Genomic DNA, 27,984 nt, shown 5'->3' with positions numbered 1-27,984 from the left:
GTTAGTGTCTACCGGCAGCATAAACTCTGATGAAGCAAAATAAACTGACAAAATGTTAGTGTCTACCGGCAGCATAAACTCTGATGAAGCAAAATAAACTGACAAAATGTTAGTGTCTACCGGCAGCATAAACTCTGATGAAGCAAAATAAACTGACAAAATGTTATAATCCAGACAGATTAACACTGGAAAATTACAAAATGTAGAACAGGATGAAGGACAGGGAAGTGAGATGATTCCCCATATCATAATAAAAGTCCAGGCTGCATCACATCCGGCTGTGATTGGGAGTCCCATAGGGTGCACAATTGGCCCAACGTCGTCCAGGTTTTGCCGGGGTAGGCCGTCATTGTAAATAAGAATTAGTTCTTAACTGGCTTGCCTAGTTAAATAAAATATTAAATAACTGTTGAAACAATTTTTTTAGAATGTAAATATGACTATCTATGACAACATGTGTGACTGATTAAAGAATTGTTACATTTTTTTCAGTAGTTTGGCTTGACAAATAGTTTGGACCATTGTTTCCAGAAAATTAGCCAAGAATGACAAGCAAATTTGATTGTAAGAGAGTCGGCATCACTTGTCAATGGTAAATCCTAGTGCAGCATTACAACCCTGAACACTAGTGATGAAACAATGCTAATGGGTGTGGTCTCAACTCCTGATTGACGCAATCCCTTAGCGGTGTGATGAGCAGCAGTCCTGTTTTTGCTTCCATGATGGAAGTCACTCCATTACCATAACATCAGAGATGTGGCAGAAAAAACAGTACATCATTATCATCAATAGCATTAGGATGTGAAAAATGTAAATATATAAATTATGATAAGAATTAGAATTACACATCTGATCCGGTCTGACCAGGGTCTTGCAGAGATGCAAAATGGCCTCCACGATGGCAGAGATTGCACATAGTCCACAGTTGCCCACCATCATTTGCTGGTGAGATTGCTACCCTGTTGTCCACAAATCAGTGAGTAAGGATATACATGAAAATCCTTGTCTTTTATGACCATGACACTCACTGAAGAGGAGCAGATCAATAGTGCCAAGGTCTCCTTTTATTGTGGAGATATCCCCATTGCTCTACTAGAGAAAGGCTCTGTGGTGGCAGGGGGCCTTGGTATCTCCAGGGATAGAGAGCGCAACAGTCAGAACACAAGGATTTCACCGCTTTTTCCTTCTTATTCCTGAACCAATGAGGCTCAGAAAATCTCCTTCTGATTGTTACCTTCCATCATGAGATGTCTCTTTTTGGTTACCAGTTAAAAACAAAAGTCCTGTTACTGTCAATGGTGGGATGGGGGTTGGAGGTTAGCATTTTGTACTGGTTGTGATCATGCAAATGGGGGTGGGGTGGGGTGACTTTAGCCTGAATTTCTTGCCAAAAGAAAACTCCCCCTTTCACTGTGGGACAGACTGGCTAAAAATGCTACCGTATGACTCTTCCAGTGAACATAAAACTGCTGGTAAACCTATTGGGTTAGCATTGTGGCTTCTCCGGTCGGAGAGCAGAGATCTGACAGAGCATTTGCTCTGGAAGGGAGACGGGCAGTGTGGGTGGTCTGAGTGGTCAAGATTAGGGTTACATGGCTGGTTGGCTGGGAGAGAGGTTCGTGGAGTTGAGGAGCGGATGGTTGAAGGCTAGTGTAGTCAACAGCTTCAAAAGCGTCCCTCATTCTGTTGGGGAAATACTGCCTCCTTTCTGAGCTGAAATGTGAAACAAGAAAGAGGATCCAGAATTAGACATATTAGATCAGACGAAGGGAATCCCCATTCTACAGGTCTATTTTTCAACCAGACACATCTCTCGCTCAGATCCAGTTGATTTTACTGCTGTATGCTTGACTAAAATAGCATTAGCTTTTTATCAACCCTGACTTCAGAGTATATCTTCCCTGATGCTGGTACATTTCTGTCAGCACCCCTCTCAGATCAGGTCGAAAGCTACAGCGAGGGCAGTAGTGAGAGGGAAACTTTGCAATACATCTATGCAGACAAAAAAGGTCAGTTTATGCTTGATGAGGAAACTTTTATATATATTTAAACAATATGATCAAACATCAGTGCAATTATATACATCATCATATGCTGCAAAGCAGCACAAACACCCTCCACATAGTTAAATCAGACATCTTAATGTTATGAAGACCTTTTTGTGTGACATTTACACAAAAAAGCTGTCATTTCCACACCACCTGTAGTAGGGATAGGTACAAGGCAGAGATTATGATAGGGGGACCTCTTTGGATCCTCAGTAGGGGGCTCCATGAGACCAACCTTTTCTGCCTCATTTGTTCTGATTGCGTATTCGCAGGCACCTCCTCTTTAACGGCGGCTCCAGCTCGGGGCTCCCTGCCGCCAGAGGAGCGCTGATGCTATAGGACACAATGGCTGTCTTGTCGCTGGGCTTTGGCCCGGGCTGGATAACACAGCCAGCCTTGGGCAGCAGCAGTGCATAGGCGTGGTCGTCATCATCGTCTAGATCCATAAGGTCGCAGAAAGCTTCTAGCTTGCCTTCATCAGTGCCCCCCTGTGCTGCCTCGTCACTCGGGCCTCTCTTACCTGGTTCCCATTCCGCCACTGCACAGCTGTTCTCCTTCAGGGCATCCCGCTCCAGCTCGCAGTTGGCTGGTTCGCCACCTCCTCCTCTCCGACCAGGGTCAGGCTGAGGTGTGGGTAGCGTGCTCCTGCCGGGACTGTCTGTGGATTGACTGCTGCCGTTTACTATGACATTAAAGGGGGCAGCGAGGTTGCAGGGCTGGGTCTGTGTGGTGCCAGGGTGGTTTGTGAGCTGGGTGAGGTAGGAGTTTTCGTTTGGCTGGGGGGATGGTGATGTGGCCTGGCAACAAGATAGAGAGTTTGGCTTCAGAGAGACACTAATGGCCTCCCTGACCTCCTGGCTCATGTCCTCTAGGCTGCTGTCCCCCTTCCCAGATACATCAAGAGAGGATGGTCCAGAGAGTGGGGGGCTGGATGAGTCCCCTTCCGGTTCCACCTTCACCTGGACACTGGGCACCACCCGCTGGGTGACCTGCTGCAGCCGCGACCGCTGGCCCAGAGTCAGGTCGATCACTCCCTCGGAGAGGGAGGCTGCGGGGCCACCAGAGAGCGAGAGTCCCAAGGTGGTGGCACTCTCCGGACTCTCAGTCTTCACGGTCAGGTCCACCACACCAATCCTACTTCTCTCAGAGCCAAAGCGGTCCAGAGTATAGCCAGAAAAGCCCAAGGAGTGCACCCCAGAACTGGAGGGCCCCAACTTCAGTTCCCCTCTGGAGGAACCAGAGTAGAAAGGCTTGGGCTCCGTCAGATCAGTGTTCTCCCCCGACGCACTCGGAATGGGGTTGTTGTTGCTGCTGGGGTTGTCCTTGGAGGTCTTGGGGTTGAAGGGGAAGGGTATGGGTATAGGGATGGGCACGGGCAGGGGCACGATGACAGGGTAAGGGACCAGCAGGGTTGGTGGGGGCACCAGGGGGGCAAGGGAAGGTATACCGAAGTTCATCATGTGCGGCATATGCATGGGCCCATTTGGCATCATGTTGGAGGTGAAAGGAAAACCAGGTATGTGTAGGCCTGGATAGGGTGGCATCATCCCTGGAGGGTTCCCTCCAAGGTTGGGTTTGTTGGGGGGGTGGTGGTGGGGTGAGAACTGGGGCCTGTGCATAGGGCTGGATGGTGGAGCCAGGTTTCTGGGTGGTGGGGGTGGTGGCCCGATGCCAGGGATCATTGGGTTGGACAGAGGGCTGTTGGGGCCTGGGCGGTGGGGAGGTGGGCGGAGGAACGAAGGGCGCATCTGCTGCATCATCTGATGCTCCATGAAGAAGGGCAGGGGCACGGGCCCCCGGGGCGTCATCACCATTGGGGGCTGCCCGAGGGGACTCCCATGGGAGGGTGCAGAGAGGGGTGTGGGGGAGGTGGTAAGGTGGGACTCTCGTGGGGTCTGGGTGTGGAGTTTTTGGCGGACGAGAAAGAAGGAGAGCAGACAGTGCCTGTCTCAGAGGGAGAGGCAGCGGTGGAGCTGTTGGGGACTGGCACAGAGGGGTTTGCCCCAGGAGAAGGGGCTTTGCGACGTAAGTCACCCAAAGGTGTGCCCCAGGAATCGGGTGTTAAAAGCTGCAACCCAGTGCTGCTCTCTGACTTGCCCTCCACAGGGCCGTGTCCTGGGTTACACAGGCCCCCTGGCAGCGCCGCCTGAGTCTCTTTGTAGAAGATGTCCATCTTGTACTGGTTCAGGCATTTGGCACTGCAGAACTGCAACCTCCGTTCACCGGCACCAAAGTCCAGGTACTCCTTGGTGTGGCGGATGTGTTTGCACCAGTCACACACCTGTAACACACAAAAAAACACAAGACTAAAGACATCATCAGGTACAATGCACTACAGACACCACACATAAGCAGTTAAAAAGTCAGAAACATTATACACTGAGTGTACAAAACATTAGGAACACCTGCTCTTTCCATGACAGACTGACCAGGTGGCTCTAGGTGAAAGCTATGATCCCTTATTGATGTCACTTGTTAAATAAACTTCAATCAGTGTAGATGAAGGGAAGGAGAAAGATTAACGAGGGAATTTTTAAGCCTTGAGAGAATTGAGACATGCATTGCGTAATTGTGCCATTCAGATGGTGAATGGGCAAGACAAAAGATTTAAGTGCCTATAAACAGGGTATGGTAATTTCTCCAGGCGCACAGGTTTGAGTGTGTCAAGAGCTGCAACGCTGCTGGGTTTTCACGCTCAACAGTTTCCTGTGTGTACTGTATCAAGAATGGTCCACCACCCATTTGAAATTTAGCCAAATTCGACACAACTGTGGGACGCATTGGAGTCAACATGGGCCAGCATCCCTGTGGAACACCTTTCGACACCTTGTAGAGTCCATCCCCGACTAATTGAGGCTGTTCTGAGGGCAAAAGGGGGGTGGAGCTCAATATTAGAAAGGTGTTTGCCCTTTTGCCATGTTGTTACTCTATAACAGGGATGGGCAACTGGTGGCCAGTGGGCTCATGCCCCCTTTTGTATGTCCACGGACCAATTAGATTAAATTAAAATTCAATACAAAATTGGGGGTGGCATTGATCATCAGTTATCATATTAAAAATTGCAAACATTTGCCTCCACCCTATGTTAAAATGTGTAGATTTGCTTTAAAAAAAATATTTAAATCTTCGCTGTCATGAGGGGGGACCAATTAAATGTTTTGCTCGTAAGGTGAGGGGGTATGGATACGCAGAGTTCAGTTTTGGATCGTAATGAAATTACTTGGTCAAATTCTGTTTCGTTACACCAAGTAAATAAAAGTCCATCTGCACTGCACCTGTGCATGTTTGTATCCTCGTTAGGAAAACCCATCTGTATCTTTGTGCAAACCCTTCTATATTTTTGTGCAAACCCATCTGTATTTTTCTTCCACTGCATAACGCTGCATACTCTACCCAAAACACCCAAAATATGATCGAGTGTGTGTGAGTGAGACAGAGATTTTCATAGCAACTTCATACTGCTATGACCCTTGCGGTGCAAATACTGTCCTACACATGGTAACACCTTGATAAATACAACCTGAGGAAAATCCAGCTTTAAACTGGCTTAAGTGAGTGCAAATCTGGATGGGTGTACGTAAAAGCTTTCAAAAGGACAACACTTTCTCCAGACATGTAATTCCCATTTGCACTTGCCATGGGGTTGTCACCTCTTAAACCTCCTCCATAAGGAGGAACCACTCAGATACACATTTAGCCACTGAGCCGCGTGTGACAGTGGCCACAGGCACAGCACATACCAGCCTCAAGTAAAAGGTTTTCCCCAAGGTATGATCATGAGTGGGGGTACGTGATTGTGGTGGGTGAGATGGACAGACTGAGACAGTGAACAAGCTGCCAGTAGGGGGCACAGAAGAGAGACTGACAGCTGGGCGGAGTTCTACATGTTCAGTTGGCTGCTGATCACCACCTAGGAAGGTGCTATAATGCGTCGCTATTCACTACAGATGTGCAACTTTAGTATGAGTGTTTGGTATATTTTCATTACATAAAAAAGCCTATGTGATTCATGAATTGACAGCATTAAAATATAATTGACAGCATTAAAGTGGAATTGACAGCATTCAAATGGAATGGGATCATCCAACCCTACCGCGGGGCCATTACACACATTGGGCAGTGCAGGGGAGCAACCTAGCACAACATTTCAATACTCTGTGGGATGTCAGGATATTTTTTATTGGCTACAAACATTTCCAAAATCCTCAAAAACACTGAACGTCCAATCATCACGTGGCCGTTCTCATTAGAGTACCTGAAATAATGAATGTGACCCTGGTGAGTGGAAGGCAATGGGTGGGCCAGGGAGATGGGGCACACAACTCACTCTGCCAGCTCAGAGGGACGTGGCAGCGACTCACTGGAGATAATTAAGGCATTAATCAGCTGTCAGACCCCTCAACGACGTCCATCCATCACACACACCCTAATCCCCTTTGCTGAATGCTAATACGTTGTGGGATGCTACTGGAAGACGACTATGATCCTACGCATTCAATCTTTCAGAGATTCACGTATATGCCTGCTGCACTTGAGTCACATGTTGATTAGAACACGCACACAAGCACGCAGACACACGCACGTCATGACAACTTCAGACTTGGAATGGTCATGAAATCTACCCAAAATCAACATCAGCTTTGGAAACCCCCATCATTTGGCTTTCACAGTAACGTGGCACTCGTGTGTCATCCTCCGCTGAACCCTGGCCTGTTTCATTGATTTGTTCTTCATTTGTCACTCAGTAGTTTAAGACCTACTGACGTACCGACTCAGATCTCTGTTGATAGGATGCCCTGATTCATTCACTCTCCTCTTTTATCTCTCTTTTCCATGGACACATCAGTCAATAACAATCTTGTCCATAATGGAATTTTAATGTTAAACAGAGATCTCCTCCATCAGCAGATGTCAGTCAAACGGCCACTGTGGGAGAGGCTGTCATGATGTAGATATGACGATCAGACCATCTCTGCAATGCTCTGTTATAGTGGCCAGCATTACAGGGTTAATGTTTCATGTACTGTGTTGATACTGTTACAGGTGAGTGATCCATAGTCACCTTTCAGCGAGCGTTGATATCTGTGGTCTTCTTTTTAAAACTGTCTATTCGATCCCACTGGAACGCAATGAGCCACAGCAAAAAAAAGTCTGAAAAGTGCTCTGAGAGTTGGGTTCAATGATTGTAAGCCCGGATATTTTAAATTATAAGTGTTGAAATTTTCCTGGGCTAAAAAAGAAGACAGATGGAGAGCACTTAACGAGTTTCTGCACCGTGAGTGAAATTTCACTGTGCATTACCCTGATGGAGTTATTTCTCTCTCTCTCTAGTCTCTCCCTCTACCGCACACAGATGTTTGCAGTTGAATATAATTATGGTCATTTATTTCAACCGTGGCCATCGTAATAGCGGTCGCTCCGGCTCCGTTTAACCATTTGCATTGCTGTAGGCATTTACCTACCTACCAAGTACACACGGACATCATGGGGCCATTTATTCCTTGATTATCTTTCAAGGACCTGTTACACGATTTCACAGTCTTGTTTCTAGTGCTCTTGAACTGGAATTTACAATTATTAATAATATGGTGTGATTAATTAAAGAGTAATTAATAGATCATTATTATGTTGTAATCACTTTGACATGACATTGTTTAAAGTACTTGTAATACTGATTTCTCATTTGTCTAATGAATTTAGTTTTGAAAATCCATCCATCTCGCAAACCGTCTGGTTAAACACTAAGCAAACTGATCAGCAAGGGAACAGAGTGTGATACTGTGTGTGATAGTACGCATTGGAGGAACAATATCTGATGGGAGGACAGTGTTATCCTGGACAGTATATTATGGGGGAACAATTTTGATCATGATGAGCTTATGAAGCCTGCAAAAAAAAGCATGAGTCTATTCCATCACAAATCACTTAAATTAATGAATTGAACCAGATACAATTCAAATATAAAATGGCCATTATTGTAGAGCTAATATTTACATGCGAATCGTATGTCCAATTCAGTTACTGGATTGAAATGTATTGATGTCACCAAGCCCAAAATGGTCATGATCAAATTGGCAGAAAATTCCCTAAAATTTTCTTTGGCATGAACATAACATCTGAATCTAACACAGTGCAGAATGAAAATGAGAAAATAAAACTATTTGAATGAAAAAAAGTATGTTATTCACATTAAATCAATAATTGAAAAAAAAAAATTGAAAAAAATTGACTTAACAGCACATTCTCTAAAAACAAACATCTCTACATTATTCAACATATCAAACAGTCATGAATATCAAAATATGCCATTACATTTCTACAGTTAGCCATCAAAAACTATCTTGTTGTTAAATGTTTTAGTCCTTACAAGCACATCGCTGTTTGTTTTGAAGACAAGCCTGGGCGTATCCTTAGAATAGCTGTGCTGGGGTAATTTCTCACCATGGCCGTCTTCGTCTCTCGCCTGAGGGGAGAAATAACGGCCTCTTTTTACGAACTGACAAAATAAACAGGTGGACAGAAAAGAAAGGAAAACAACATCAAACGTATGAATGGAAAGACACCGACAAAGGTGAAAAGGTGAGCATGCTTTGGGTTGCTGAATCATAAGCAAGTTCTCATTATCATAAATGAAAGCCATGTGGAAAAGTGTGTGTGTGTGTGTGTGTGTGTGTGACTATGGTTAAATGTTCACATTGACAGCTGAAGAGATGTTATATTGGCCTTATCATTATGAACTGTGAAAGAGGGGAATTCTAATCTAATGTAACCAGGGAGGCTGGTTAAAAGGCTACATTAATCAGATTTAAAGACTTCCATGGAGAAACAATTATTTAACAATGTCACAAAAATCAAGGTTAAAGGAAACAGGATAAGGGATTTAAAATCCACCAGCACTATTTCGGCACCGTGTAGATACACATTGATAATAATTTAAATGTACCCCCCCACACACACACCATTGTGTCATTACCCAGTCTCCATTTTGTGCTGTGACCCTCTGGCCCTGTGCCAATTCATTTACATATAGTGCTAATGAGGTGCTGGCACAGTGGATGAGGCATGAGGGTTACACACACACAAACAGAGAGAGTGAGACAGCAAGGGAGAGAGAGAGAGAGAGCGAGGGAGGGATAGAGAGAGACAGCAAGGGAGAGAGAGTGAGAGACAGCAAGGGAGAGAGAGTGAGAGACAGCAAGGGAGAGAGAGTGAGAGACAGCAAGGGAGAGAGAGTGAGAGACAGCAAGGGAGAGAGAAATTACCCAGCATGAAAGTTCAGTCATACAATGGGGACACCATGTCTTTTACTGTGAATCAGGCCCACCACTGTTGTATGAAGAGACTGAGAGCATGAAGGAAAACAGACTACCTGGAGACAAACACAGACATGGGCTAAGAAAGTATCTACCCGCCATGGGTTAAAAATGAGTCCTCCGGAGATCTCAATCCACCTTTTGAAACAACTTCCCATCCAAAAATAATTTTCTAACCATCAGTTACTGTTGCAGGGATTATGGGAGATGTCCCACTCTCCACTTTCAAAAGTTACTCTTCCTCAAATTACTTCTTGGCTATTAGACATTTACTTTACGCAAATATTACCACAGTTGGTTCCTCTGAAATATTCAGTGACATGTCTTATTGATGGCCACACCATGTCAGCTAAATACAGCCGCAGTCTGGCTAAATGGTCTGGTGTAAACATGGCATCACAGTTCCACGCCACTGGTATGTGTGCTCACTGGTGACTCCAATGCCCAGAAGGAGTGGTACAACAGCTGTCACTGTGAAAAGCTCCATCTGGGCATCTGTGCCTGCCCAGGTGTGTGTGCGTTTCACCTGCCAAGAGGTGTTTTACAAAAGATACTGACGGGTATACCCTCACAATTGTACACACACATACCCACAACAAGAAACAGACATTCACGGAGATGTCCCATTGCACAAATCCTCACACACATCTAACACAAATGGAACATTTTTCACCCACCTGGGACAACACACATCTTTGGGCCAGCCCCCTCCTTCTGTCCTCTCATTAGATTACCCAGCTAACAGGAAATGTTCCTTGAACATTCTCTTCTTGTTCCCATTTGGTTGTGGGATAACAAGCTTGTTTACGATAGTCAAGTAACTTATGTACTGTAATGCCATTCTAAAAGGGGTCTTCATATCATAGTACAATGTTCCTCGGAAGTCAGTGTTTATTAAGCTGGCTAACAGATAAATAATGAAAATTGCTGATTGTTCCGTCCAACCCGCGATTTGTAAGGATCATCCACCTTTACTCTAGCTGGGCTAGTTAGACTTTCAGAAGGAGAAAGAGCATGACATGACCATCTCAGTGTAATGCAAGTTCAAGCTCCAGTTTCTTTCTAGAAAAACTCCTCTCAAAGTTACCCTTTCCCTTTATTTGTATTAAATCACTGTCAGCTATGAAATAATCCCCTCCCTCACTAGGTTCTCCTGCTGCGACAAGGGGGCCTAGACTGAGTCACAATGCTGACAGTTTACACACACACCTCTATTATCCAGTGTGTCTTCTTTGACACTGGATCCAGAAGCTAAAATAAATTGCAGAGTGTGTCAGAGCAGTGCAGGCAACCGCTAGCCGGTGTGTAAAGATTTGTGTCTGTTTGAAGTGATGTGACAATACTGTGGTGACGTAAAGAAGCACTCTGCCCCCTCTTGCCTGGAGGGACCTCAGAGAGAAAGACACAAAGTCTCTTGAGGTGTATGGAAAGATTCCTGAGCCATGAAAAAAAGAGGCGTATTGCAGCGGAAATGAGATGTAAATTACAAGCTAGGGTCTCTTCACTTGGACTTTACCCTCCCTCTCTAGTGCTTTTACATGATGTGAGTGTGTGTGTGTGTGTGTAAAACATTTTTCACAACATCAGTTTTATTATTCTGTATTCTTGAACGTCTATGTGAAATAAACCAGACTAGTCATTAGCTGAGCTCAAAACTGGATCAAAACTCTTCTACCCCAAGCCACCCTATCATATGTCTAAATGTTGGTATTATTCCTGGTGCACTGGATGGATGGTGTTGTGCAGTGGCAATGGTAGAAACTGAATCCTCCCCACCCGCTCGCCATAAGAGGAGATTGGGTTACGCGGACGAGGCAGCTGTAGATATTTAGCGAAACTCAATGCGTCTCCACTGCCCACCCCTTTGCCATCCTACTGTCCTAGCTCCCCTTTCAGACACACACAGACACAAGACTCTTTGCCATCCTACTGTCCTAGCTCCCCTTTCAGACACACACAGACACAAGACACATTTTCAGCCATGCAATTTTTTGTTGTTGGAAAAACTGGAGGGTTTGTTGTTGTGGCCAACCTTGTGGGTGCATGAAAAAGCAAACATGTGGATATCACTTACACAAATGGCCTGCATGAATGTGAGAGTGTGAGACGTAATATAGAATCTGCACCTCCTCAGCAGACAAGGACTTTCTGTGCTCTAGCCATGTCTGTTTTCCTAATGTGGGAATTCTTGTCCCTGGATAACACTTGACTTTGTTCCTTACTCACTGAAATATAATATCTCTTCTGTTGTGCTTTTGTTTATATATACATACAGTGCCTTGCGAAAGTATTCGGCCCCCTTGAACTTTGCGACCTTTTGCCACATTTCAAGCTTCAAACATAAAGATATAAAACTGTATTTTTTTGTGAAGAATCAACAACAAGTGGGACACAATCATGAAGTGGAACGACATTTATTGGATATTTCAAACTTTTTTAACAAATCAAAAACTGAAAAATTGGGCGTGCAAAATTATTCAGCCCCCTTAAGTTAATACTTTGTAGCGCCACCTTTTGCTGCGATTACAGCTGTAAGTCGCTTGGGGTATGTCTCTATCAGTTTTGCACATCGAGAGACTGACATTTTTTCCCATTCCTCCTTGCAAAACAGCTCGAGCTCAGTGAGGTTGGATGGAGAGCATTTGTGAACAGCAGTTTTCAGTTCTTTCCACAGATTCTCGATTGGATTCAGGTCTGGACTTTGACTTGGCCATTCTAACACCTGGATATGCTTATTTTTGAACCATTCCATTGTAGATTTTGCTTTATGTTTTGGATCATTGTCTTGTTGGAAGACAAATCTCCGTCCCAGTCTCAGGTCTTTTGCAGACTCCATCTGGTTTTCTTCCAGAATGGTCCTGTATTTGGCTCCATCCATCTTCCCATCAATTTTAACCATCTTCCCTGTCCCTGCTGAAGAAAAGCAGGCCCAAACCATGATGCTGCCACCACCATGTTTGACAGTGGGGATGGTGTGTTCAGGGTGATCAGCTGTGTTGCTTTTACGCCAAACATAACGTTTTGCATTGTTGCCAAAAAGTTCAATTTTGGTTTCATCTGACCAGAGCACCTTCTTCCACATGTTTGGTGTGTCTCCCAGGTGGCTTGTGGCAAACTTTAAACGACACATTTTTTGGATATCTTTAAGAAATGGTTTTCTTCTTGCCACTCTTCCATAAAGGCCAGATTTGTGCAATATATGACTGATTGTTGTCCTATGGACAGAGTCTCCCACCTCAGCTGTAGATCTCTGCAGTTCATCCAGAGTGATCATGGGCCTCTTGGCTGCATCTCTGATCAGTCTTCTCCTTGTATGAGCTGAAAGTTTAGAGGGACGGCCAGGTCTTGGTAGATTTGCAGTGGTCTGATACTCCTTCCATTTCAATATAATTGCTTGCACAGTGCTCCTTGGGATGTTTAAAGCTTGGGAAATGTTTTTGTATCCAAATCCGGCTTTAAACTTCTTCACAACAGTATCTCGGACCTGCCTGGTGTGTTCCTTGTTCTTCATGATGCTCTCTGCGCTTTTAACGGACCTCTGAGACTATCACAGTGCAGGTGCATTTATACGGAGACTTGATTACACACAGGTGGATTGTATTTATCATCATTAGTCATTTAGGTCAACATTGGATCATTCAGAGATCCTCACTGAACTTCTGGAGAGAGTTTGCTGCACTGAAAGTAAAGGGGCTGAATAATTTTGCACGCCCAATTTTTCAGTTTTTGGTTTGTTAAAAAAGTTTGAAATATCCAATAAATGTCGTTCCACGTCATGATTGTGTCCCACTTGTTGTTGATTCTTCACAAAAAAATACAGTTTTATATCTTTATGTTTGAAGCCTGAAATGTGGCAAAAGGTCGCAAAGTTCAAGGGGGCCGAATACTTTCGCAAGGCACTGTACATAAAGTAGTGAGTAAGGAACTTAGATTTTTAGAGTGAACTATCACTTTAAGACTAGCAATGCTTAGCAAACGTGTGACGAAGCACAGCAGGCACAAGGCAACTCATGCTGTGAAAATAGATCGTTTGAACAGGAAAAAAATGGGTTCACGTATCTTGAAAACATTATCATACATATGTGTACTTCCATTTCAACAGCTAGCAGCATACAGAGCTATGCTAAGTGATTATGTTTGGGTGAAAAATGTCCTTTAGACAAACAAGGGAAAAGAATAAAGACATATCATACTTACCCTGTAATTCCTTAAATATCCAAGCTTAGGTATAAGAAAGAAAGCAGAATGTTTAACTTCAGGAATCAGGACAAACACTATTTAACTTAATGACTGTCTGTCTTTGGAAAGACAATATATACTGATCATTGGAACCAATGCATGTTTGAAGGTAAACTGATCTGCATAGGCCATGAGGGTTTAAATGACTGAAACTGTGTTTCTGGATATCCAATGATGAAACCACAGGCCAAGGCTGGATATTGGTACTCAGAAGCGAAAGGTCAAAAACTCAGGAGTGAAATATCCAAAGAACCTAAACTTGTGGGCACCTTACCCAGCCAACTACTATACAAAGCTGAAAGTTGGTCACTACAATTCCTAAGGTTTGACAAGTGTCTTACAGTGTCTTAATCTGAGATATCAGGAAGAGTGGATGTAGGGAGGAAGTGATGTATGTCAGTACACATGTATTTATCACATGGTCTTGTGTGCACTTTCATAATTGGTTAAGTAATAAGGCAGGAGTGTTGAGAAGGAGCTTACCTTGTTTCTCTTGAAGTAGGCTCTGCGGCAGGCGGCAAAGCACTTCTCACTGCAGAAGCTCTTTAGCTCAGTGCCCATGTTGAGGGAGTAGCGTTTGACGCCAACCTTCTGACACCATGCGCACATGATCTGGACGTTAGACACATCCTCGTCTGGGGGACCACAAACACATGACCTGGACGTTAGACACATCCTCGTCTGGGGGACCACAAACACATGATCTGGACGTTAGACACATCCTCATCTGGGGGACCACAAACACATGATCTGGACGTTAGACACATCCTCGTCTGGGGGACCACAAACACATGATCTGGACGTTAGACACATCCTCGTCTGGGGGACCACAAACACATGATCTGGACGTTAGACACATCCTCGTCTGGGGGACCACAAACACATGATCTGAACGTTAGACACATCCTCGTCTGGGGGACCACAAACACATGATCTGGACGTTAGACACATCCTCGTCTGGGGGACCACAAACACATGATCTGGACGTTAGACACATCCTCGTCTGGGGGACCACAAACACATGATCTGAACGTTAGACACATCCTCGTCTGGGGGACCACAAACACATGATCTGGACGTTAGACACATCCTCGTCTGGGGGACCACAAACACATGATCTGGACGTTAGACACATCCTCGTCTGGGGACCACAAACACATGATCTGAACGTTAGACACATCCTCGTCTGGGGACCACAAACACATGATCTGGACGTTAGACACATCCTCGTCTGGGGGACCACAAACACATGATCTGGACGTTAGACACATCCTCGTCTGGGGGACCACAAACACATGATCTGAACGTTAGACACATCCTCGTCTGGGGGACCACAAACACATGATCTGGACGTTAGACACATCCTCGTCTGGGGGACCACAAACACATGATCTGGACGTTAGACACATCCTCGTCTGGGGGACCACAAACACATGATCTGAACGTTAGACACATCCTCGTCTGGGGGACCACAAACACATGATCTGGACGTTAGACACATCCTCGTCTGGGGGACCACAAACACATGATCTGGACGTTAGACACATCCTCGTCTGGGGGACCACAAACACATGATCTGGACGTTAGACACATCCTCGTCTGGGGGACCACAAACACATGATCCACAAATTTGCTGGAACTGGGACAAAGCATAATGATAGTCCAACCGTTGGCCCCCACCCCATAAACTCCGCCTCCTCCCCCTTCCCCAACCCCCCCAACAATCTGACAGCCACCTGTCAAATCTCATCTTGTGAATGATCCCACCAACAATGCATCCTAACCGTATTCCCCTTCCAGGCAAAATAGGACAGTGCTTCCTACCCCAAGGGGTTTTTGCTGCAGTCATGAAGGCAGTACGAGACATTCTAACCAGACAGAGATACCCGAAAGTATGTCTGTGGACAGAAATTGGTTGCCGATTTTACGAAAATGTTTTAGCTGAAGTTTACCTAATTAAATTGCAGAGGGCTTCATTGGAAATTCATTAGAAAATGGAAACTAAACACTATTCAGCCCTCCATGACATCAAATGGGTCTGTCATCTTAAACAACGGCTGCTGGGTAATTGCCATTGGTTTTTAGCCACTTACTGTAGTACTGTGTGGAGAGAGTTCTTCCTGTGAGACTTCCAATAACTTACAATTATCACATTATGACTATGTGTGTGCAAAGGTGAAAAACAATGTGGCCATTAGTGTTTCACCTTCGCTCACCCTTTTATCACACTGTGTTGGGTACTGGAAAGGCTTTTTCCCTTTTGTTAAAGCTTAATGGATCTATAGTGCAAATCCTTTTCAAAGTAAAGACTAATTATCAATTAAGGGGAATAGCTCCCAGGAGGCCCAATGTTAGCACCATAGCCACAGCATGCATATTATATGCTCCTGCTGCATGGTTAATCTTTTCCAGTGAAAAAAAAATAGATTTTTTCCTTTCAAGCAAATATTCCTAGGGAAGATCATTTTAGAAAATCTATGTTAAAGAGTCCAATCGCAACCTTGCAGTATTGAAATAAAATGTATGGCAACAACACACAAGTTGAAGTGTTCATTTGGAAGTATCTCATTATTTCATACAAAAAGGTCACTTGAGGTGGTTTGTTTGCATTCAGATTTTTCTGGCCTTTTTCTCATCTCTCGTTATGCGTTCTCTCAAACAGCTCACGTCTGCTGGGAGAGAGCCTGGTACTGTAATTATGCAGCGCCCATATTAAATACCTCCATCATCCAGTGTACCTGCACCTCAAAGGCCCCTCTGTTGCTCTAGCAGGGCATATGAATAATTCAAAAGGGGTACAAGTCGGGTGTTGAGCTGTTAAAAAGGGACTATACCATCTGTTTTTCCCGCTGTGCATTGCGAGGTTGTGCGAAGCTGTGGGAACTCCTCTAGAGTGATGCCAAGTCACTCTCCTCTCCCTATGCAGGCTGATGAGCCTCTGGAGTCTCACGGCACACTTGTGGTTCAATGAAGCCCTCTCTCTGGCCAGCAGGCCATGTACATTTCCACTGAGAGTTGACTGGGTGATACTGACACTTAAACAGCTGGAGGAGGGGAAGCAGGTTTGTGTGTGCAAGTCTTTATGGAACGTGGGCCCTCATCAGGTGATTGTAAAACTGACCAAGGATTTGAGCACTGAAATGGAAGTGATTTGTTAAATTTGTATAACACCGTTTTGTATATTTTGTACCAGATTGTTGGTTACATTCAATTGGTCCTTAAAGTGCAAGCTTAAACACATGTCTTATTGTTAGGTGTGTGTGTGTGTGAGAGGTGTTTTACCTGCTGGTGGCTTGATCATGGAGGGTGGGATCAGTGGGACTATGATCGGCATGTTCCCATGCTCCCTGGTGCTGGGTGTGGAGGTGGATGGGGTGGTGGAGGACTCTGTCACTCCATTCCTTGATGTTGATGTAGAGTGGGAGCTATTGACTTGGTTTGGGGAGACATCGCTGTTCTCCCCCGATCCTCCTGGGATTTTTGGCAAAGAGTTTTCTGAGGGAGACAAAAGTCAGTGCGTTGGTCTTTCTTGACTTATTGTATGTAAAGCAATGTAAATGGACATCATTGTTCACTCCAGCAGTACAGCTCTGGAAGATCTGCAGAATAGTTTGTTTCAAACTGTAAACATTGTTTTGGTGTGTACATGAATCCAAACAAATATGCTTTTAACGCAAGATGGGTATCCTTTTTGTTACCCTGGAAACCAGGTTAGCAGCTTTGATTGGATAAGGCCCTATGTTTGTTCAATTACTGACGTGAATCTTTCAAATGTTATCCAGCATTACAATCAGGAGTCACCATGGAGAGATTCCAGAAACATCTGTCTAATCATCAATAGAAAAGCAAAGTGCAGTTTCCTGCTGAAAACAACTACACCATAATGACTGGATGAAACATCTAGAACATGTTTTAATCTGGATAGCCTGACTGAATTGCCTCATCAATCCTGGTGAACTACTGCCAACCCACTGGAACAAACTGGTTGAATCTGTCACGCCCTGGCTATAGAGAGGCTTTTATTCTCTATTTTGGGTAGGCCAGGGTGTGACTAGGGTGGGCATTCTAGTTTCTTTATTTCTATGTTTTCTGTTTCTATGTTTTGGCCAGGTATGTTTCCCAATCAGAAACAGCTGTCTATCGTTGTTTCTGATTTGGAATCATACTTAGGCAGCCTTTTTGCCTTTTGTGGGTAGTTATCTTTATTAGTGGCACTATAGCGCTAGTAAGCTTCACGGTCGTTTCTTTGTTTCTTGGTTTGTTGGCGACATTTACATAATAAAGGAAAATGTACGCTCACCACGCTGCTCCTTGGTCCGGTCATTTCCACCATGACGCCCGTGACAGAATCAATGTTTCCATGTCATTTCAACAAAAAAATGTATGTGATGACATTGAATCAACATGGAAAGCTTGGATTTGCAAAAAGTAATCTGCGTAAGGGAATTTCTGATTTTTTTTCACCCAACTTTCACCTAAATCCAATGACATTTCACGATGGATTCACGTTAGTTGACAACTCAACCAAATGTAAATCAAAACTAGACCTTGAAATTATATCTTTGCCCAGTGGGAAGTTGCAGCAGTATCTTCCTCAGCCTTTTCATCACAACATCATTTGTATTACCACTTGTGAAACTTTCTTTTTTTTAGCCTCTTCAAAGAATCAACAACTGCAATGTCCAGATAATAACATATTTATCTCATGGTTATGCTCACCTCTCAGGACAGAGATGTGTTGTACCTCTCCATCTGGGTAGTTCCGTATGTCAATGTTGTCCTGGTCTCTCAGGTCTACCTTGTCATAGCCGTACCAGCCCAGCAGCTCGTTCATCGTGTTCTCTGCAAAACTCTGCAGGACAAGAGACACCATATTGGCCATTAGGATTAACAAGCATGAACCCTGTTTCACTATTATGTCACAGTGTTATGAGGGGGGCAATAAGGGATAAAAGGGTTTGGTAGCATATGATTATATGAAAATCCCCCCCCCCCGCAACACACAAAGGAAATGCAGTATTATATGTTTGCTATATGAAACCAAGCTGCATGTTTTTTTTTAAATGGGTCTGCCCAATTTCCTGAACCATAATGCAATAATGTGTAATATGTTCACAGCAGCAAAAGATTCACTAGTGGCAGAACCCTTACCAGAGATATGTGCACACGTATCAGGACTACTTGACAGTTGACTTATCCCAGACTGGTTTGATCAAGGCCTCAGTGAATTATGTTTTTACCAGCACATAATCTAAGTTTTCTTTCATAGCTTCTTACAGTTCATTTCCAAAAGCAATCCACATGAGTTGCATGTAACTTTCCACAAATAGTCTATACTGATCACATTACAAAAATTCCACATTGTCTTATACAGAATTCCCAACCCATCAAACCAGGAGAACTACCATAGATGTATTTTTACTGCACTTCCACTGCAAATCTACACAAGCAGTAACATCCAACCAACCCCACCTCACCCCCTTACATGTAAGGTGCACAATAATGTTCTTCTATTGAGACAAAACTATCTGCCTATCATTGATTAAACCTGAAAATCTCAGTAGCAGCAGAATCATATGTAAGAGAGAAATTTGGTCATCTTTGGAGGTGCTACTGTATGTTCATGTTGTAATTCTAACAGTACAATTAGCTGTCTGTGTTTCAAATTCACAAGATTATATGCTATTAGTGAATGTTAGGCTGTAAAGGAAACATTAACATGGCTGCCATAGAATTTTGTGATGTTATGTAAATGGAATAAATACAGATGTTTGGCTGAAATCTCTCTATATATGGCTCAGAGTAGCACTATTGTCTCACACGGACAAAGGGGCTCACCATGGAGTAGGGTGGGTTGCCATGGAGATCACCCGCCATGCCTGCCCATGGGCGGGCCCGCTCAGCCCGAACCTGATGAGACATTAGTCATTTCATTACATTCTGGCATTGAACTGTCAATCAAATAATACTCAATCAAGCATTTAATTGTCAATTACGGGTTGCCCTGTCAATACCATTGTATCGGGGAAGTAATTTCATTACATGAAAGCATAATCAACATTAGTTATAACATCAGCTCTGAATCAAGAACTGCAGACATGGAATCAGAAGGCATGAGATACAAGTACAATTCAGAAACAGGAAAAAGGCAATCTTTAAGAAACACAAACACTAATATACTTATATCTTAAACCAAGACAAGACTGAAACAATACTAGGCTACCTGCTACACTGCTGTTCATGTACTGTATACCTAATTTATACAAAGTTTATAGTCACAACTATTGTCTAGGGTGGATTCTGCCGCACTGCTTCATTCAACAACTGCTGGGGTTTTGACATGTTACAGAAGAACATTGACTCAATCAGTAAATGCTTGCTTGACTCAGATGTGACTGCATCCCATTACTCAAACAAAATGAAAAGGTGTGAAGCCAGCAACAGTCATCTGTCTCTATCTTCAAGAACGTTTGCCCTCGTCTTTGCTCCCTGTTCCCTCTGTCACCCTGCCACTTCCAGAAAGAGGGAGTGGTAAAGAGAGTGGAACCCAATCTGTATGGCAGGTCATGAAAGCAGCACACAGGCTTGACTCGGGGTGAGGTGGGAGGCAGCGCTATGGTGCAGTCTTGGAGCAGAGTGTCAACTGTCCACTGCAGATGTGCAAACTCTCTGGACTGGACTAAATCTCCTCTATGGTTATCCAATTTATAATTTATCAGGGTGTGTAGGATTTTGTTTCTTCTGCCCAAGACTAATACACCCGATTCAACGAATCATCAACAGAGATCAAAAGTTACCAAGGTATGAGAAAACTCTATTTATACAAAATACCACCATTCAAACCTAATATCAGCTCTGCAAAACACCAACTTGCTGCCACTGTTCAACCCTGGAACTGTCTAAACTTTAGCAGTTTAGAATAATCATATTATTTTGATAGATTAAATCAAAAGCAGTAGTTCCCTTATTTCCTTCAGTTAGCAAGAGGTGCTGCTGGTAAGGGTGAGCAGGGGGAATCCGATACCTTGTGTGCAGAAACCAGAGTAGGTCACAGTACACCATGATAAAATTCCCTAATCCGCATGCCAAGTTTCCTTGAGTGGGCCCTCCTTCAGACTCTCCTGGCCCACACTTTTCCATTCCCTTGTTCATGCTCTCCTCTCTCTCCCACTGCTCCGCTTCCATTTCCTCTACCTTCCTTGACATCTGATCCTGTGCAGACGCTCAGGTTTCAGTTTTTACAGCTTAGGCAGCCTATTGCTGTATACATTCCTTTCTCCCCTGCTCTTAACCTCCACTATCCCCTATCCCACCAAGTACAGCCCCCCCCTCCTCGATTACTTACTGTGGCTTATTTTACCATGGTGCACATTAAAGCGGCACAAGATGAAGGAAACATTGTCAGACTGTTTGGTTTTTCTGAGGTATGATCTCTCACAAGGGCACATTGTGTGGTGGGTTTGTTTGACTGCTTTTTCGAACAGACAAAGGAGAAAATAAATAAATAAAAGTATCAAACGGTTTAAAGTAGCGAACAGGCCTTCAGTCTCTGGTTTAGGGAGAGCGTTATACTGTAGCATGTTTGGCAGAGAATGTTGAAGATAGTGGGTTTTGATATAAATACTGTATCTGTATACTGTATCTTAATCTGAACATTAAACTAGGACTACTTTGTCATCTGTATCCGCTAGTCTTATTGGTCTTTGTTCAAGCAGTAACAATTTTGTCACACTGACATAAATGGGATACCTACATAATAAATCAGTGTTCATCAAATCCATGAACACATTCAGGGCCAGATGTGATTTAGTACCAGGTGCAAAGTTTGAACCTTGTTTTTCTAGGGGGAAATTACTGCATCAGACAAATAAAGTCAATTGTAATTGTGTGCCCATATGAGTCTTGTTTTAGAACAGTTTGTTGACACGACAGCACATTCTATGGCCACAAACTGTTTAGGAACGCTACTAGTCTCTAATACCATTACCACCTCCTTCATAATCACTTATCTGGATAGGCTGACATAGAACTTGAACTCACAGAAGTCATTGAAAGATATACATTGTGTTTAATGTAGAAGAAAGCACCTGTATGCCTGGGTGTATACAGTTGAAGTCGGAAGTTTACATACACTTAGGTTGGAGTCATTAAAACTCGTTTTTCAACCTCTTCACAAATTTCTTGTTAACAGTTTTGGCAAGTCGGTTAGGACATCTACTTTGTGCATACCACAAGTAATTTTTCCAACAGTTGTTTACAGACAGATTATTTCACTTATAGTGCACTATATCACAACTCCAGTGGGTCAGACGTTTACATACACTAAGTTGACAGTGCCTTTAAACAGCTTGGAAGATTCCAGAAAATCATGGCTTTAGAAGCTTCTGATAGGCTAATTGACATCATTTGAGTCAATTGGAGGTGTACCCGTGGATGTATATCAAGGCCTACCTTCAAACTCAGTGCCTCATTGCTTGACATCATGGGAAAATCTAAAGAAATCAGCCAAGACCTCAGAAAAAAATTGTAGACCTCCACAAGTCTCGTTCATCCTCGGGAGACATTTCCAAATGCCTCAAGGTACCACGTTCATCTGTACAAACAATAGTACGCAAGTATAAACACCACGGAACCACGCAGCCGTCATACCGCTCAGGAAGGAGACGCGTTCTGTCTCCTAGAGATGAACCTATTTTGGTGCGAAAAGGGCAAATCAATCCCAAAACAAGAGCAAAGGACCTTGTGAAGATGCTGGAGGAAACAGGTACAAAAGTATCTATATCCACAGTAAAAGTCCTATATCAACATAACCTGAAAGGCCACTTAGCAAGGAAGAAGTCACCGCTCCAAAACTGCCAGAAAAAAGCCAGACTACGGTTTGTACATGGAGACAAAGATTGTACTTTTTGGAGAAGTCTGATGAAAAAAAATCCTAATGTTTGGCTGAAATGACCATCGTTATGTTTGGAAGAAAAAGGGGGAGGCTTGCAAGCCAAAGAACACCATCCCAACCGTGAAGCACGGGGGTGGCAGCATCATGTTGTGGGGGTGCTTTGCTGCAGGAGGGACAGGCGCACTTCACAAAATAGATAGCATCATGAGGAATTATGTGGATATATTGAAGCAACATCTCAAGACATCAGTCAGGAAGTTAAAGCTTGGTCGCAAATGGGTCTTTCAAATGGACAATGACTCCAAGCATACTTCCAAAGTTGTGGCAAAATAGCTTAAGAACAACAAAGTCAAGGTATTGGAGTGGCCATCACAAAGCCCTGACCTCACACCTATAGAAAATGTGTGGGCAGAACTGAAAAAGCATGTGCAAGCAAGGAAGCAAAGTAAAGCAAAGAAGCAAAGCAAAGAAGCAAAGCAAAGAAGCCTACAAACGTGACTCAGTTACACCATCTCTGTCAGAAGGAATGGGCCAAAATTCACCCAACTTATTGTGGGAAGCTTGTGGAAGGCTACCTGAAATGTTTGATCCAAGTTATACAATTTAAAGGCAATGCTACCAAATACTAATTGAGTGTATGTAAACTTCTGACCCACCTGGAATGTGATGAAAGAAATAAAAGCTGAAATAAATCTCTACTATCATTTCACATTCATAAAAATTGGGTGATCCTAACTGACCAAAGACAGGGGATTTTTACTAGGATTAAAAGTCAGGAATTGTGAAAAACTGAGTTTAAATGTATTTGGCTAAGGTGTATGTAAACATCCGACTTCAACTGTAGCAGCACCTCTGACTTTTGCTGTTGTCTGGCTGCCAACAGATCTAAATTGGAGCTGTGTTCTTCAATGTTGAAGATGAATCATATTGGTTGTACAGGAGACATCCAGGATGCTCTACATATGGTGATAATTATAGATGTGTAACCTTCCACATTTTAAACTAAGCTCATTAACAAGGAGATGGAGCAGAAGATTTGGCAGCTTCAGAGAATGAAAATAATGATTGAGTCATTTTCCAAACAGTGCAGAAAACTTTTGTCTGTCTGTCTGACACATAATTTGATTGATGGAGACAACGAAACAAAATTACATACACAGAATACCATTATGTGCTAGTCAAAATAATTCCCAATTCAAATGCTTTTTGTCCATAGTATAGCCTGTGTTCTTTCAATTTTAAATAACTGCTGTTTATCTTTATTTTGCACATGCAACTGCCTACAGATATGCCACTAATTTTTAACAAATGCAAATAAACCAATAAATAAATGGCATGCATTAGGGCTGAATGTAGCACAATGTGACCATCTGTCCCCTTTATGGGTCCCAATGCAACGATATAAAATGTTAAAATGCTAATATTTAGCATTCCTCAAGATATTTTTTTTTGTTTATTTGAAACCCAAGGCCAGTACACACACCTCTTGGACGAGAAGAGACATGAGGCACACACACGGTCTTCTGAAGGCTTTCCTGAATATATTTGTTCATAATTCCTCTGAATGAATACATCAAAATAAAAACCAAGCTCTAATAACAGGACCATATATGACTTTGCTCTGGTAATTATTCTGTATTGGGAATTATTTTTCTCAACCCAGGCATATAATGTGTACAAACAGTGAACACGTGATGAAACCCCGAGACAAAGCAGCGATATCGTTAGGTTCCCTGCATGCCATACCCTCTTTTCTCCACAATTTATTCCAACACAGCTGGAAAATATATTTATCGCTGCAAAATATTTATATTAATACATGACATGCATGGTTGTACCATCGGGTACGCCGTTACGCTTATACAGAACAGTACAACGCACGATAAATGGGCTCTTATCCGGCACCTGTAGACACATCTGGAGTACACGTTTCGGTTCGTCCACAGCAGGACAATACACATCGTTTGGCTTACGTTAAGAATTTGAATTAAGTTTATTTCCTTTCATATATCTAAACAGCCTCCCCATGCGATTTTATTTTAATTGCGTCGCCTACGGTCAGTGTTGTTTCAGCGGGAGCAGAGGTAGTAATAGTAGTAGTGGCACTGTTGACGCCTTGACTGATGCACTGGATTTTCCATTTAGCTTACTCCAATGGAATAATCTAAAGAAAACTCCACAAATTACAGTAAATGGGGTCCTAATTATCGATAATATGTTTCCCCATTCATTGACAAAAAGTACATGTAGCCTACTGGTATGTGGAACAACAAAGACGGTGTAGCCTATAGGCTATAACGTATAACGCATGGCAAGACCCTATCGATTTGTATTCAAAATGCGGTGGACATGGGACTAGGTTATGAGTGGGTTTAAGTCATTGCCAAAAATGAATATGACAATTGAACTTGTTGGCTATTCATCCAACAAATTGCAGTTCAATTAATCCACATTTTTAAAGAGGATGCGCGCTTTACGCATCCACAGAAAATCACGCGCTTTAATGAACGTTCTGTTTCCATGCGTAATCCTAGGCAAGTGGTCTAATATCGATCACTTACCTTCATTTCTTCGTTGATTTCCCTTTTCACGGGGTGAGCCGGTTTTCTGCTTCTTTTATTTTCGGGGGGTCTGCCCTCTTTTTCCATCTCTGCCATTGTTTATAATAGCTCTGTCAATATTTGCGGTGGTGGATGGCTGGATAAGGCGGGGCTGATTTAAAGTTGCCTAACCGCGAATGTCAAGCTTGGGAACAGCCCGGGTGATGTTGATGATGCTGTTGAGGGCTCGCGATGCCCGGTAAAGTCAGCCATCTTCTGCCCCTTTTTTTCCACGGTCTGTGCGCAAATTGGTGTGTGACTGCCTCTGAGTCAAATGAGAGGTTGAGTGAAAAAAAAGATCTAGACAGGGGGAGGAGCGTCCACTGTACATAATATGACGTTGCTGATCAGAGGCTGGCTATTGCCATGTTCACGTGCTAGTCGGAATTAGAAAACTCGGAAATGTCCGACTTGCTAATAGGTTGTAGTTCAACCTGGTCTCAGAGCATTTCGTATTATTCTGTATGTAAATTCGAGACAATCCATTTAGTATAATATGTTACCTTTCGTATGGTAGCCTATGTGTTCATTTGTGGATGACCATCATTCATTTCGTATGATATGTTACTAATTACAATTCACATGATATGTCATGAATTTGCTAAATGTACAATATGTAATCAATTTGCTAAACGTATGGTATGTTATGAATTCTAATTTGTTGTGGCTAACATTCGCTAGGTGGCTAAGGCTTACAATAGCTAGCTCGCTAACGTTAGCTAGGCTAGGGGTTAGGGTTACGGTTAGGAGTTAGGTTAATGGGTTAATGTTAGGGGAAGGAGAAGGGTTAGGGGAAGGGTTAGCTAACTTGCTAAGTAGTTGCAAAGTAGCAAGTAGTTGAAAAGTTGCTAATTAGCTAAAATGCTAATGTTGTCCGTGATGATATTCAAACACACAGCGTTTGGGTTGCTAGATGTTCATGTCATACACCCATTCAACCAAATCAAACAACCAACCACCCGCCTTTCCTTTTCCTTCTGTCTTATGTAACCATATCAAATGTAACATATGGTATTCATTTGAGTGCCCTGGATTTACGTTTACTATGTAACCTCTAGTGTATGAGACCAAGCTGCGTAGTTTTACACATGCTGCATTCAACCTACAAAGTCGGAGTTTCCTAGCTCTGACTTGCACTTGAATGCAGAATATTAACTCTCGATTTTCCACAACATTTTCACTTTGGGCCCTCCTCACCTCACCTCTGGTGTTGAACGCTGAGCTGTATTCAATGAAGAGCATTCTCACACAGGTGTCTAGGTGGGAGAGGGCAGTGTGGCGTGCAATAGAGATTGCATCGTCTGTGGATCTGTTGGGGCGGTATGCAAATTGGAGTGGGTCCAAGGTGTCTGGGATGATGGTGTTGATGTGAGCCATGACCAGCCTTTAAAAGCAATTCATGGCTAGAGATTTGAGTGCTATGGGACATAGTCATTTAGACAGGTTACCTTGGTGTTCTTGGGCACAGGGACTATGGTGGTTTGCTTGAAATAGGTCGGTATTACAGACTGAGTCAGGGAGAGGTTAAAAATGTCAATGAAGACACTTGCCCCTTGGTCCATCTGGCCCGGGGCCTTGTAAATGTTAACCTGTTTAAAGGTCTTACTCACATCGGTGAGCGAGAGCGAGATCACAGTCGTCCGGAACAGCTGGTGCTTTCATTCATGGTTCAGTGTTGCTTGCCTCGAAGCGAGCATAGAAGGCATTTAGCTCATTTTGCAGGCTTGCGTCACTCTGCAGCTCGCAGCTGGGTTTCCCTTTGTAATTTGTGATAGTTTGCCAGCCCTGCCATAGCATGGAGGTATCATGGAGGTATTTGTGCCCCATCCTGTCTGCCACTGCTGGACAGATGTTTCTTATCTGTTGCCATTACAGATTTACAATATAAATTGTGCACGCCTCTGACAGATGAGGTGGTCCCAGTCAAGTTATTGAGCTCTTCAGTATGATAGAATCAAGGAGTTTGGGTAGAACTCAGTTACAGCACTGGCAAAGTCCTAACACACTTGCATGCTCACCATGATCTTTCTATGGTAAGACGAGGCCAATCCCCTCCTATTTCACTTATTAGCTACATGACTTTCCACTTGGTGTATCTACTGTAAGGTGGCTGACTTCTCCTCCAGTAGGCTATAATTTATTTTACTATCCTCAATGCAGATGAAGAAAAGGAGAAGCATCATCATCAATCCACAGAGGAGTCCCAAAAAGGGGAGCTCCTTGTTCTAAATAAATGTTCTTGAAATATTCTCTCTCTCTCACACACACACACACACAGCTGGCAGTTGAATATTGTTCCTTTGTAACATGTTACATTAACTGAAACAAAATAATTTAAAACTTGTTTTTACTGTAGAATAGTCCAAACCAAATGTTATGTAGCACATCTCTTTCCACTCCACCAGATCCTCCAGATATCTGCAATTGGTTATACCACAATGTTAGTGTAATTACACAGCTATACCAGCAACTTTTTATTTTTTCTTAAAAATGCATTGTTAGTTAAGGGCTTGGGAGTGCATGTGACCAATACATTTGATTTGATTTGAAATGTCTAATGAACATGAACACATATTTTATGAACTCATGGCTATCCGTCATTTTCAATGGATAGATTGTTTGTAAATCCATAGATTCACTGCTCAATTATGTGCAAAGTACTTTGAAAAACAGTGTACTTACAAATGTGCCCCATCGTGAAGATCCCACTCTGGAAATATTATGTGCTTATAAGTTCACTTTTAACTAGCAATGGTGCTCCCAACAAATGTAGGAGCACCAAACAATATTTAGGAGCACCAGAAAAAGAGATTAGTCCTATATGAATCTTACCCTTGAAGCACATCTCCTGGAGGTATCCAGGAGTGCCTTTCCTTTGCCATCTAAAACCA

General features: G+C 43.2%; 1 protein-coding gene across 1 annotated transcript; it reads right to left on the bottom strand.

The window, feature by feature from the left end:
* LOC112232892 (sine oculis-binding protein homolog A-like) lies at positions 1–25,363 on the bottom strand. The gene is given in 10 exon segments (XM_024400166.2): positions 1–1,713; positions 2,284–3,876; positions 3,879–4,329; positions 8,416–8,511; positions 13,559–13,582; positions 14,084–14,235; positions 16,883–17,095; positions 18,320–18,452; positions 19,439–19,510; positions 25,055–25,363. Coding segments are annotated over 9 exon segments (2,820 nt in total). The 5' UTR covers positions 25,151–25,363; the 3' UTR covers positions 1–1,713; positions 2,284–2,293.
* Positions 25,364–27,984: the final 2,621 nt, after the last annotated feature.

This window comes from Oncorhynchus tshawytscha, linkage group LG08 (assembly GCF_018296145.1).
Source record: "Oncorhynchus tshawytscha isolate Ot180627B linkage group LG08, Otsh_v2.0, whole genome shotgun sequence".
Lineage (NCBI taxonomy): Eukaryota > Metazoa > Chordata > Actinopteri > Salmoniformes > Salmonidae > Oncorhynchus > Oncorhynchus tshawytscha.
Note: the sequence above shows the minus strand (reverse complement) of the source record. Positions and strands in the feature narration are given on the sequence as shown.